The sequence below is a fragment of the Erithacus rubecula genome, assembly GCF_903797595.1.
Source record: "Erithacus rubecula genome assembly, contig: SUPER_Z_unloc_3, whole genome shotgun sequence".
NCBI classification, from domain to species: domain Eukaryota; kingdom Metazoa; phylum Chordata; class Aves; order Passeriformes; family Muscicapidae; genus Erithacus; species Erithacus rubecula.
The window spans coordinates 3,308,463-3,321,430 of record NW_027635944.1 but is presented as its reverse complement, the minus strand read 5'-3'; the positions used below and the strand labels follow the sequence as shown (position 1 = coordinate 3,321,430).

Sequence of the window (12,968 nt, the reverse complement as noted above, 5' to 3'; positions counted from 1 at the left end):
AGTTCCATCCTGTATAAATGAAAAAAGGTGGATATGACAAGAAACCAGAACTAACAACCTGCTTGATGTTTCCTTTTCGTTGTTGTTTCTTAAAGATGCCAACTCCTGGGTTTCTGGACACTCACCATTCAGTCCAGCCAGGAACTCCTTTGCAAAACTGATGGACAACCTGAGCACGTTGCTGGACACACTTCAGGGAAACCTTGCGAGTGCAGAGCTTACCTGGAGAAGGACTGCCTGATACAGAGGCTGGCTAGTGGACTCCACAGAGTAAATGCCCAGGCTCTGGAAGCTGGACTGTATGACAGACTGCCCAGCACAGTGAGCAGATTTACGGTCCTCCTTCATGGAAACTTAAGGTTTGCAGTATCAGGGAAGCTCCCTTGATAGCACCATGGGTTTAATTTCAGGTCAGGAGTCCATCACAATGAAGTATGAGTGTGTGGGCATTCACAGGTTGATTTGTTACACATTAGGGTGTGGATAGGCCTTTTCTTTGATTGACAAAGAATTTTTTGGAGGAGGTTTAGTGTATCCAAGTAAAAGATTTTTCTTCCGAGTTCTATTAGAACTGTATTAGCTTATAAGATCAAATTTGTCTTTAGCTTGATGTGAAAGTTAAGGCTGCTTTTTATTACTGTTTTCTATTTTCTTATGTTTACCATTCTTTCTTTCAGTACAGATAACCTTCTTCCCTTTAACCAAAATCAAAAGATAAACTCTTTCTGTCATAATCTTTTCTAGTAGACTTTAGGTGAAAATAGTACTTCCTTGTAAACAGAGTTTGCAGTCACCCGTAGTAGGCAACAGGTTCCAACTTTTGTCCTTGTATATGTCTTTTAGAGATGGAGGAAAAATTAAAAGTTTTGACTTAATTTTCCTGGGTCTTAAATATGATTTATTTTATTGCTAAAATAGCAGATTTGTTAGCTCATCAACTTCTGTTTGCTGACAGAGAATCATAGCAATCTTGCAGCAAGAAATATCTCAGTTTTCACGGAGGCTTCATAGAGCAGAGGAAGAGTCCTGCTCACTGCACTTGCAGCTTGAAGAATTCAAATTGACATGCAATGAGATGCAAAAAGATGCTGAAAAAGCCCACAGACTGCAAGAGCAATTCAATGAACTTCAGCATGTAAGTCTATTGGATTTGGAGACTCTCTTGCTTGAAAGAGGTTCTCCTTTCTACACATTTTTGATTGGTATTCTTTTGGAAAGCAAGCATAACATTGATTAATTTTGAACAGAATTTTCCAGAAATCTTGCCTTTAAATGTCACTAAACTAGAAGTCATATGTATTTAGAAATGCCCCTTTTCCACTGGAGTTTCCTTTTGATTTGTAGAAAGAGATATTCCATATAAATTACAGTTTGGTCTTCAGCAATCCAGGATCTCCCATTTGTTGGCAATGTTGTGATTTCTTTATCCTAAAAGAAGATTTCACTTCACCAGGCTAAAGTCAGCTGGAATGAGGGTATTCAAAAAGAATGTTCGTGAGAAGTTCTTGAAATCAATTTGTCATCCACATTGCCAATAGCCTGGAGTGAAGCTGATTTGGTCTGACGAGTAACTCTGCCCTCTGTCTGCTGGCAGAGCCTCTCTGATGCAAGAGTGGAGCTGAGGAGAAGAGACCAAGCTCTAAATGACCAGAAGAAACTCCTGAAAGACATGGAGCAGGAATGGCAGCAGCTGTGGGAGGCACTCCAGGAGGCAGAACATGCCCTCCAACAGGCAGCAAAGTGAGCCCTGGGGTCTGGGGGACCTCCCTTAAAACAAACACAAATTTCAATTCCTATTCGTGGGCAAGGTTTTAGACATGGCCAGTGTTAGGCTAGAGGAGAAAACTACATCTGTCTCTCTTTTTTTGGAATTCAGGGATAGTCTTGTAGAAACAAAAGTGTTAGTTCAAAACACTAGGTCATGCATTTTGTGCAGTTATCCCATAATAGTGCTCCAAATTCTGGTTTCTGAAAGAACGGGCAAACAAAATACTTGTGCTATCTTACTGATCTGATACATCTCTTTGGTAGATGCTTAAAGTTCAGTTTATTTAAGAAATGATTGCTTCCTGTGTTTCCATGCCATCTTTTAATAGACAGATGCAATTGATTGATAGTAAATACAAAAGATCAGCTGGAGCGCAGGTCTTAGCTGCCAAAGTGACTGGAACCATTTTGGACCTAGCCTTTCCTGTGGGACAAGATGGATCTTCCAGCTGATTTCAGGGAGTTTTGTACCATTTACATCATAACCTGGAGTGGAAAGAAAGTCTCAAGCACTGCTCTTGAAACGATGGGTAGTCAAAGGAACCTCCTTGATTTATTACTGACCTATTCTTACAGACATATGGTCAGATAAAAAAACAAATCTTTGCAGACTTTGTCTTGTTGTACTTACCATAATATGAAATATGTATTATGAATATTGCTGTTTGATGGCTAGGATCAAAAAAAATATTAGTTAATTAAAATTTCCCATTGTGCCTGGGGTTATTTGAACTCTGAAAAATAACATCTGAGAAGCTTTAATGGTTTTATGCCCCAGGGAAATAATGCAATTCATATAGGCCTCAATCAAATGTTTAATCAGCTAATTAAAATGACAAATGTTATTTGGTATTGTTTGATCAAAGCAAGTGTTACCTGCAGAAGGATACATTCTAGAAAGCTTGCCCTTTTCATCCTTCCTCAATCTATTTTGAACATTTTAGTACAGATCATTCCTTGTGGCCATACATATATCCAGAAAAGGTTATTTTAATATGAAGTGGCTTTAAAATTGGCATTTTTTTTCTGTGTATAGCAGCTGACTATCAACAAAGAAAACTACCCTTCCCTTCATCGTTCTAGCAACTCTTCACAACAAATAGGGGTTTTTCTCCCTTTGGAGATATAAGCAAAGCAGATTAAAGAAACAGAATCTGCCAGTGTTTTCCAATACAAGAATATAATACCATCCTACTAGAGACTTTTTATGACCTCTATATCCAAGCCATGATGGTTGTTCATTGATAGGCCTATAGTTACATCTATTTTAATTGCTTCTGTTTGACAGAAGCATCCTTCATATGGAAATGTACCAAAGAGTAGTACATGAACTTTTTTAGGTTTGCATTGGAGATACAAAACAGAGAGAAAATCCTAACAGTTGGAGTTATCAACAATTATTTTACAAGACATGATGGCCATAAAGTAGCAGAAGATTAATTTTTACATTGGTTGAGCTTCAGTTCTATAAAGTTACTCCATTGTTTTTGTTTTATTTGTTTTCTTTTATAATAGAGGCAATGAGTTGATCATTAATCATATGAAAGCTGTGAATGCCACCCTGAACGCGGTAAGAATTTGAAGTGTTCCCTCTGATTTGTGTTTCCACACATGCCAAAGCCTTAGAACTGCTTATTCTTAGGGGAGAAGTTGTTGCAAAGCAACTTCCTTTGCTTAGAGCTGAAGTTCCCCCATTAACCTATTCCATTTAAAAAAAACCACAGTGAAATAAAATGCAAGTCTGTAGTACACAAACAACTTTTTCTAAATGTAGGAGTTTTGACAAAATTAATTTCCTTTTCTCACTGAGCACTGTTTCTAGTTGCCAAGTGAAGATGAATGGAACACACAAGAAACTGGCATTTGTTGTGGATTTAGCCCTCTACTGAGAAATGAGGTCACACACTTGGTGGCCATAAAACAGTTGTCCTTGTGTCTGCTACTTTAACTTCAGAAGCATCATAAAGAGGAAAAGAAAAGGCAGGAAGTCATAAGCTGTGGTCAGAAACTTCCATGGTATTTTTTAAAGCATATTTTAAATTCAATAATAATCTCAAGTTTTATCTCTGACTTGCACAATTGTGCCCTGCTATAGGACTATGTGAAGGTCCAACAATGCCTTATATATTAACTATTTAGGAGAAAGGACTATTTTCAACTATAGCTCTAGTGGCAGATACTTTTATAATCTAGAGCAGCACAAAGCAAAATGCTGTCCTACATCAGAGTGTCAGTTTCCCTTCCTACAACTTTAAGTCATAGCAACATGAGAAACTCAGTTTCTGCATTCACCAGAACTGTTGTTAATTTAATTTTCAGATCTCTTTTTCAAGTCTCTTTCCTTTGAGGTTCTCCTGGTTTGAAGGACAGGTGTCTGCCAATAAAGGCAGAAGCTTCTCTTTGAAATGGAGAATGTCAACCCCCTCCCTCCAAATTATTATAATTTTGAAATTCAGGGGCTCGCAGGCAAAGATATGGGAATTAGGAATAACAGGTCTTTACTAGGAAAATTAAAATAGAAATACAGTATTCCAAAGAACAATCCCAAAAACACTGACAGAGTCAGAATACAACCTGACAGCCCATCAGTCAGTCAGGGTGGTGGCACAGTCCCATTCAATGGTGGCTACAGTCCTCCTGCAGTGGCAGATGTGGTTCAGCTGGAGCAGTGCTCCTGTAGAAGGTGCAGTTTTCCTCTGAAGGTGCAGGGATGATGTGGAAAGGTCCATCTTTCCTCAGGAATCCAGTGGAAAGCAGGTAATTTGCTGTCCAAAATCTCAGTTTTTATGTGGGTAGGAAAGGCTTGGCTCCTGCCCTGGCTGGAGCATCTCCCAGTGGGATGATGGAATTTTATCAGTCACACAGTGGGACTCAATGGGCCAGCAGCAGATGATGTCTTCCTGGAGGGAGGATGGGTTGTGGAAAAGATAAAGATGATTGCCCCAGCTTGTCTTAAAGATGGCCCATGAACAGATGGTGTGTGCCACAGGGATAAGGAATCACTGTCCCACCCGGCTTCAACAGATGGTGATAGAATACACATTTCTGTCCACATCAAGCCAACACAGATGTTCATGGAAAGTGACAGAACCTAAACTGTGTGTTTCACCTGCAGCAAGCTCTGCTGATAGAAAATTTCCTTTGTGCCACCACCATCTTCACTCTGGCTTCTTTCAGACTTTGGAAGTGGATGCCATGCAGCAAGTGCTGTGTTCTTACAGTACATACATGCCATATCCTTGGCCTTTCTCTTTTCAGACCTGGGCAAGGTTGTTGTTTTGTTGTTGTTGTTTTGGTTTTGTGGGGTTTTTTGGTAGCATTCTCTCCTAGCACTGTGCATTAGAGATTTATTTGCAATGAAAATTTCATCATGCTTTATTCATGGATGTTAGGGTCAGCAATCAAAGCAAGTCCACTCAATGGGCTCAAGGAGATCCAGTTCATCCCAACTGGTGTGTCTGAAGGAGAATTACTGTTAAAGCTGGGTCTGTTTTTTCCCTTCAGGCCAGAGACCAGGCTGTGGCATCAGGTGCTGCAGCAGCCACGCTGCTCCCCAGCCTGCAGCTGGAGATCCTTTCAGAGGAAGCAATGAGGGGCAGGCCAGAGGCTGCAGCATTCCAGGTCAGACTCTAAAACCAATCCTGTTTAATTGGGTTTTTTAAATTTAATTTTTATATCTGAGATACAACAGGCACATAGACTGCTCTGATCATGTGGAGAGCAAAAAGCTTCAAAACTATTGATATCAAGAGTTGCAAGACAATTTCCTTGTATAGTCTTGCACGTGGTATTTCAGAGATGATGGCAACTTTCAATTTTGTAATTCTTTTCAGCATTAAATAACAGATGGGAATGCAAACAAGGACAAAAATATATATACCTGAAAATTAATACCCCTCTATCCCCCTCCCCTTTTTTCCCATTAATATACAGAAGACTAATTAAAAAACCCCAAAAAACAAAACCAAGACCAAGTAAGAGCTCCACAAACAAACAAAACCAAACAAACAAAAAATGCAAGCTTTTCCTGCTCCTTCTTGGCCAGTATTAGATTTTTTCAATCCGGAGTGCTCAAATTAACTGTGGGGTTTTGAGCATTCCTCATTTAAAAGAAACTGCTATTTAGAATGTTCAAATACAGAAGCTATTTTGCTCATGTAGGTTTAAAGACTTGCACATTTCAAAATACCAATTTTGTTAAGATAAAATCATGAGTGGATAAAAAGATAAATTTTCTGAAAATGTGCCACATTTTCAGCTCTGAACACAGATTCGGTGCAATGTCGATTATTAAGGTTGATGTCTTCTACAGAAACTATCCCTTAGTCTTTATAGTTGTGCAGAGTGCATCAGTGCTAAAGCAGATTTTTTCCCAATGTGAGAACAAAAGGCAGAGTGAGTACATATTTCATTGTGCTTCTCTGTCTGAATTAGAGAGAGAGCAGGTAATCAAGTAAAGTGCAAGGAACTTAGACAAGGGAAGTATTGCACGCAGTGTGTACGTTTTCTGCAGTAATTCCTCCCAATTTATTGTAGATTTCTTGTTCTAATGCAATATATAATTGCAGAATCAGGGTCACAAAATCAAACATTCAAGAAAGGTAGATTCTAAGCTGGAAATTTCTCACAGTTGCCCTTTTGCATGCATGCATGCATTTCAATATGACAAAGATTTATTATGTGTGCATTATTGTGTTGTCACACTAAACTATGGAAATATGTAATGCCTTGAGATTCCCATGAAGCTCAATTAGCACAGATGAACTTTTCTGTCAAAGGGTAGAATTACAACTGCTTCCCCAGTTCAGTGATGATCCATTTTAAAGCTGCACAAAAGGCCCTACGGATGGAATCTTTTCACAGGAGGCATTGTGACAATCACCACCTTTTAAATGCTATTTTTCTAATTTGGTAATGGATGCTGTTTTGTTTTTTTTTCCCATTCCGACTCCCATTCTTTTTGACCTCACACTGATTGCAGAAGCAGCTGCAGTCTGTTCGCCATTTCTTTCTTGAAGAAAATCAGAACACAAAATATTGCATTTCATATTTGCTCAAAGTGCATGTTGTCTGACTAACATAGTCCAGTGCGTGCTGGGGAGATCCCTGGTGGGGCAGAATTGTAAAGTTCTTGTTCACCTGGCAGCTTCAGATACTCTTGGCAACTGAGGACATACATAAACAGCACCAATGGCTCACAGTCTGTGGAATTGTGAACTTCTTTTCTCCTTCCCTTTTCCTCTTTTTCCCTTTCCCCGTCTCTTTCCCCCTTTTCCCTCTCTCTCTCCCCTGTCCTCATGTCTAGTTTCTGTTTGATTGTTTTCCAAGCACATTATCAAGGTTTTACTATAAAATTGGCATTTTATAGCCAGAGATCACCTAATGGATTTTAATTTTACTCTATGCCAAACTGTATTAAGGGCAATTGTGCAATCTCGAGTGAGGTAAGCACTGGGAATCACTTTAGGGACGCTTGTCATTGAAAACTGTGGAGCTGTTTGCAGGCACATCCTCTAGGGCTGCCTTAGTCTGTGACTGGCACATTTCAATTGAAGGCCTTAAAATCTGCAAGAATCGTCTTTTAGGACTAGAACCACAGCACCAAGAGATTTTGGAGATTCTTGCTGATGAGAAAAGATGTGATACGAGTTAATTTGCCACTGCTGTTTCCTAGACACCACCACGAAATAACCTGATTGATTTCAGCTGTGCTAACATCTATTCTGAAAAGCAGCAGTGTGAAACCAAGGAAAGGAAAACTGCAAAACATCCTTGTAAATCCCTGTTTGTGGCACTAAGCTAATTTTTGTCTATACCAAATATTTCCATTCAAAAGACCAATTTCATACTATCTGAAAAAAAAAAAATTACAAATAAAATAATAAATCAAATGTGATTAACCACTGTAAAGAGGGCCAATAATTTCAACAGTTAGTTGAGACTACTTAGGGTGGATACAAAGTTACCAGTACTGCCAAATCATTTGCGCTCTCTTGTCCTGCTAACTTTATCATCAGTCTAATCACTAGAACAAAATGGGGACATTCTTCCACTACATACATGGAAACAGATACATTTTTCCACTTATAGTGCGATCAGATTATTTGTTTTCAGAAGTTTGTAGGTTTACAATGTTTCTTTTGTTACTGCTGAGTTAATGTTTTTAACGTGGGTGGAAGGATTAGTAAATTGACTTGTGGAAGTGTGAACATTATCCTGAAACTGTGTGGTCATTTTTTGTGACCAGAAATTGAACCTGCACTTAGTCTTGGATTGAAATAAAATGAAAAAATTGTGTCAGGTGCTCAATGCTGTACTGCATTGAAAACATCTCATTAAAGCATCATCTCACTAGGGTGTTGATTTATTCCCTTTTCCTCAAGCATATTAACATTCAAGGTTTTAGAAGAAATATAAAATCCAGTGTTAGACCTTTTAAGTCCTGGCTCTGAAATTCTGCCTGGCTTACAACCTGTATTTGATTTCTCTGCAAAAAAATGGTGTCTTTTGTAACGAATTTGAGTGTGTGCTATTTGGCATTTAAGTGCAGCTTCCCTTGCACTAATGATTACTTTTACTTTTACTTTTACTTTTACTTAAAGCACGTCCTTCTAAATTTTATGGATCTCTACTCACTGGCAGCTGCCAGAAGTGAAGCATTAACAATAGCAGGAGAATCTTTGTGGGCTCATTTAAAACCTGAAGCAGCTGTTCTGCCTCGTGCTGCTGCTCCTCATGGTAAGTCTGCTTTTCGTGCAATTTTAGTCATTAGGATGTGGGTTCCTAGCCAGCATCTCCCTTCATGCTGCACAGCTTCTGTAGGCAAATGCAGCAATATTTAATTTTAAGCACAAAGGAAAGATAAAGTAGTGCAAACAGAAACATTCTGAGAGTTTTCTCAGAAGAGGATGGTGAAAGTTAACACAGGGATTAAAATAACTACTGGTTTGTTTTGTTTTTTTTTTTCCTATTGGCCCCTATTTGCTTGTATGCTTTTAGTTTTAGTTTGGATTTCATTGGTTGGTTAGTTGGTTGGTTGGTTGGTTGGTTGGTTGGATGTTTTGGGGAGTGGTGATGGTAGGATTTGAGTGGAGGGGAGGGTTGTTGGTTGGTTGGTTTTAATTGCTTCTTTTAATTTCTCTTTCCTTTTTCAGGTTTGTGGGAGTTTTCCTAAGTGGATGAAGTTATATCCATCTTAGTGTTACTTCCCAGGAAGATCTGTATTAATAAACCAAAGAAAACTAAAATCAGAACCTTCTGGGAGAATAACAGCTTCTTCCATGCCAGTATTAATGTATTAAAAGTATTTTCTGGCCTAGTTAGCCTGAAAAAGTAATTTCATCAGGCACAAAAGGAATACATAGAGAGAAAAGCAATGGTCTACCAGGAGTACAGACAAAAATGATTCCTATCTATGACTACTAAACAAAATTATAAGCTGAAAGCGTTCCACTAGAAACCTTAAGTGCTTGCTAGCTGCTGTTTCAGTAAGAGTTTTCTTTTTATTTGTCTTCCATAAAAAAAATATATGTTATACATGACAAAAATTGAGGACAAGATTCCATTCATGACCATGATTTCTGGTAATGGAAACACTATTTAATGGTGTGCTCAAAATTAATGTTATATTACTGAAATGTTAAAAAAAAGAGGATTGTCTTACTGTCATTCATAGAACTGCTTGTTTAAATTGCTTTACTCAAAGGTTTTCAAACAACAGGACTGTCCTGAGCAGGTAATAAAAATGTTCTTTTTTGGAAGAGTTGTATTAATGGCTCCATTATGAAATTTAGTATTTATTGCCTTGGTTGGCTTTGTGTTTTTCCCAGAGCTTTTTGCATGTGATCCTGTTTACTCCATTGAGGCAGCTTTGAATTTGCTTCCCAAAATTAAAAAGCAGAAGAATGTAGCAGAAACTAAGTGTAGATAACATTTCATATATTGCTGTTGGTTCTTGCTCTACCCATGCTAAAACTGTGTGAAAATGTCAGTGTGTTCTCTTCCTTTCATTTTTCCTTCCTGCTTTCCTGACCTATATGGTATTTTTTCATATTTATGCCACATTTATGCTCCCTGAATAAGTTCTTTCCATTCTAGTGTGAGGGTCTTCTATTGATTTCTGACTGTACTTTGTGCTCATGACACTTGTGACAGAGCTTTCTATATCTTAATCAAAGTCTCTAAGCTGCTGGTATTTACTAAAAAGACGGAGAATTGCATTTCTACTTCATGCTGTTGTTCCTAGAATTTATTTAGAAGTTGAATCAATTTATTATACCACTGATTAAAGTCACAGAAAATAAATGAGGCATGGCTTGTGGAGTTTGATGGAGCTATAGTTTGATGGAGTTTGATGGTTAGCTATATAACCATACATACAGAAAATCATGGAATTGCTGGTTTGGAAGAGCCCTTCAAGATCATCAAGTCCAACCCACGCCCTAAAACCTCAAGTAAGCCATGGCACCAAGTGCCACATCAGTCTTTTTTTAAATACATCCAGGGATGTGTGTTTTATCACCCTTCCCTTAGAAAACATTTTCCTGATATCCAGCCTGTATCTCCCCTGGCGCAGCTTAAGTCTGTGTCCTCTCCTTCTGTCCATTGGTGCCTGGAGAAAGAGACCAACCCCCAGCTGAGCATAAACACCTCTCAGGAACTTGTAGAGAGGGATAAGGTCACCCCGAGTCTCCTTTACTCCAGGCTAAACAATCCCAGCTCCCTCAGCCATTCCTCACAGGAATTGTGCTCCAAGCCCCTCACCAGCCTCGTTGCTCTCCTCTGGATTTGCTCAAGCGTCTCAATGTCCTCCCTGAACTGAGGGGCCAGAACTGGACACAGCACTCCTGGTGCAGCCTCACTGGTGCCAAGTACAGGGGAAGAATGAGCTCCCTGCTGCTGCTGCCACCCTGCTCCTGATACAGGCCAGGATTACATTGGCCTCCTTGGCCACCAGGGCACTCTGCTGCCTCATGTTCAGTTGGCTGTCGACCAGCACCCCCAGGTCCCTTTGTGCCTGGGCACTGTCCAGCCTCACCGTCCTCAGCCTCTAACCTTGTAGGGGATCATTGTGGCCAAAATACAGGACTCGGCACTTGGACTTGTTCAACTTCATCCCATTGGACTCTGCCCATCGATCCAACCATCCCAGTCTCTCTGCAGAGCCCTCCTCCCTTCCAACCAATCGACACACACTCCCAGCTTAGTGCCATCTGCAAATTTACTAATGGAAGACTCAATGCCCTCATCCATGTCATCAATAAAATTACTGAACAGAACAGGCCCCAGCACAGACCCCTGGGGGACACCACTGGTGACTGGTCACCAGCTGGATGCAGCAGCTTTCACCACCGCTCCCTGGGCCCGGCTATCCAGGAAGTTCTTAACCCAGCACAGAGTGCTCCTGTCCAAGCCAGGGGCTGCCAGCTTTTCCAGGGAATGCTGTGGGAGACAGTGTCCAAGGCCTTGTTGAAATCCAGGTACAACAGCATCCACAGCCTTTCCTGCATCCACCAGGTGAGTCACCTGGTTATAGAAAGAGACCATGTTGGTCAAACATGACCTTCCCCTTCTAAACCCGTGCTGGCTGGGTGGGATACCTGGCCATCCTGTAAGTGCTGTGTGATGGCACTGAGTATAAACTTCCATAATCTTACCTGGTAGTGAGGTCAGGCTAGCTGGCCTAAAACTACCAGCATCCTCTTTTGTTGGGGCCCTGGCTGTATTGCATGATTATGAGAGACTTGGACCTCAAAAAAGGGACTCAGAGAAAGAACAAGAAAGTAACAGTGTAAAGCCATCAGGATTTGGAGAAGTGCTGAGGGGCAACAGAGAAAAACAGTAGCAACAGCAAGCAAAAGAGAAGGTACATTAAAGTAGCAAATAAGTAAGTAGACGTGCAGGGAAAGTATAGTAAAGTAGCAAAGAAGGAAAAAGGAAATGACTAAATCAGGGTGGTAGACTGCTTGAGCCAAGGGGTGCCTAAGATGCCGTAAAAATGTGTGAAACCAATCAACAATTAACAATATGTGGACAATGCTTAAGAATCAATCATGTTAAGGTGCTTGTGGCGTGCTATGTATATTGCAACAATATTTTAGTGTAAAAGAAGCACTGTGCAACTAATAAATTGGCTAAGACTTGCATCACATTGATGTGTATGTCTTTTCTCATCTCTCCATGAAGACCCTACCCTAGCAAAGACACTGATATTCTAGCTTTGCAAAATTCAGAAGGCTTCAAATTGCACTGTTAAATTATTCTGGTGGTTGTTCTATCCACTACCCAAACCACAAATCATTGCAAGCAAACTTAAGTTTTAGATAAAAACCCATGCTAAGTGAAGAACCTGTAAGTGCTATAACTCTCTTCCCTGATGGATCAGGGAAAACACACAAATCAGTTATAATACGGCAAAATCAAACAACCAAAACATGGGAATTGGATGTTCCAACCCTACAGGGCTCTCCTGAGATGGTTGAAATGGCCACAGTTGTTAGGGCATTCCAGTTCATTGCAGGACCTTTGCATTTAATTCCAGATCCATCTCATGTTGTCAGTATTGTTTAAGGAATAGAAGGATCAGTTTTAAAGGATGTAACAAATGATACCCGGTATCATTGACTTTCATATCTTGATGCAATTTTGCAGTACAGAACTAGCCAATATTATGTATCTCATATCAGGTCTCATTCCTCGCTTCCAGGATTCTGGGCAGAAAGAAATGCAAGAGCAGACAAACATCTGCCAAACATTTTTCAACAAGCAAAACCGAGTCATGTCTTTTTCCATCCAAAGGCACAAGCCCTTGTTCAAACGTTTCACGTCTCTGAAGGTCAAGCAAAAGCCATTATTGGCATTTGCCCCCATTCTCAACTTGCACAACCTCGTCTTTCTACTGGAGCTGTCAACCCACAAGGGTTGCAAAGCCTGCAACTATGTCAGAGAGATATCACCAAATACCCATCTTTTGGGAAATTTAAAAATATTCATGTGTCTGTAGACACTTTTGAAGGTGCAGTTTTTTCCTCTGTCCTCCCAGCAGAAACAGTCAATCATGCTTGTCAACATTTTCTACAAGCTTTTGCTTCATGAGGTGTACCTCAAGAAATAAAGACAAGATGGTCCTGCATACACAGCTGAAAAATCGGCCACATTTTGAATGGACTGGGATGTTCAGCACACTTTTGGAATTCTCTACT

General features: G+C 40.0%; 2 protein-coding genes across 4 annotated transcripts in view; both read left to right on the top strand.

Annotated features, from left to right (window-relative positions):
- The window catches only part of LOC306814918 (coiled-coil domain-containing protein 171-like), an 84,513-nt gene that overhangs the window by 15,441 nt on the left and 56,104 nt on the right, over nt 1-12,968 (top strand). The gene's annotated exons all lie outside the window — the stretch shown is intronic.
- On the top strand, nt 107-8,637 carry LOC306814902 (uncharacterized protein). The gene is made up of 6 exons (XM_079331397.1): nt 107-321; nt 956-1,135; nt 1,595-1,740; nt 3,283-3,337; nt 5,272-5,388; nt 8,370-8,637. Exons 2-6 carry the CDS (start codon nt 1,076-1,078, stop codon nt 8,607-8,609), a joined length of 618 nt encoding a protein of 205 aa, XP_079187523.1. The 5' UTR covers nt 107-321; nt 956-1,075; the 3' UTR covers nt 8,610-8,637.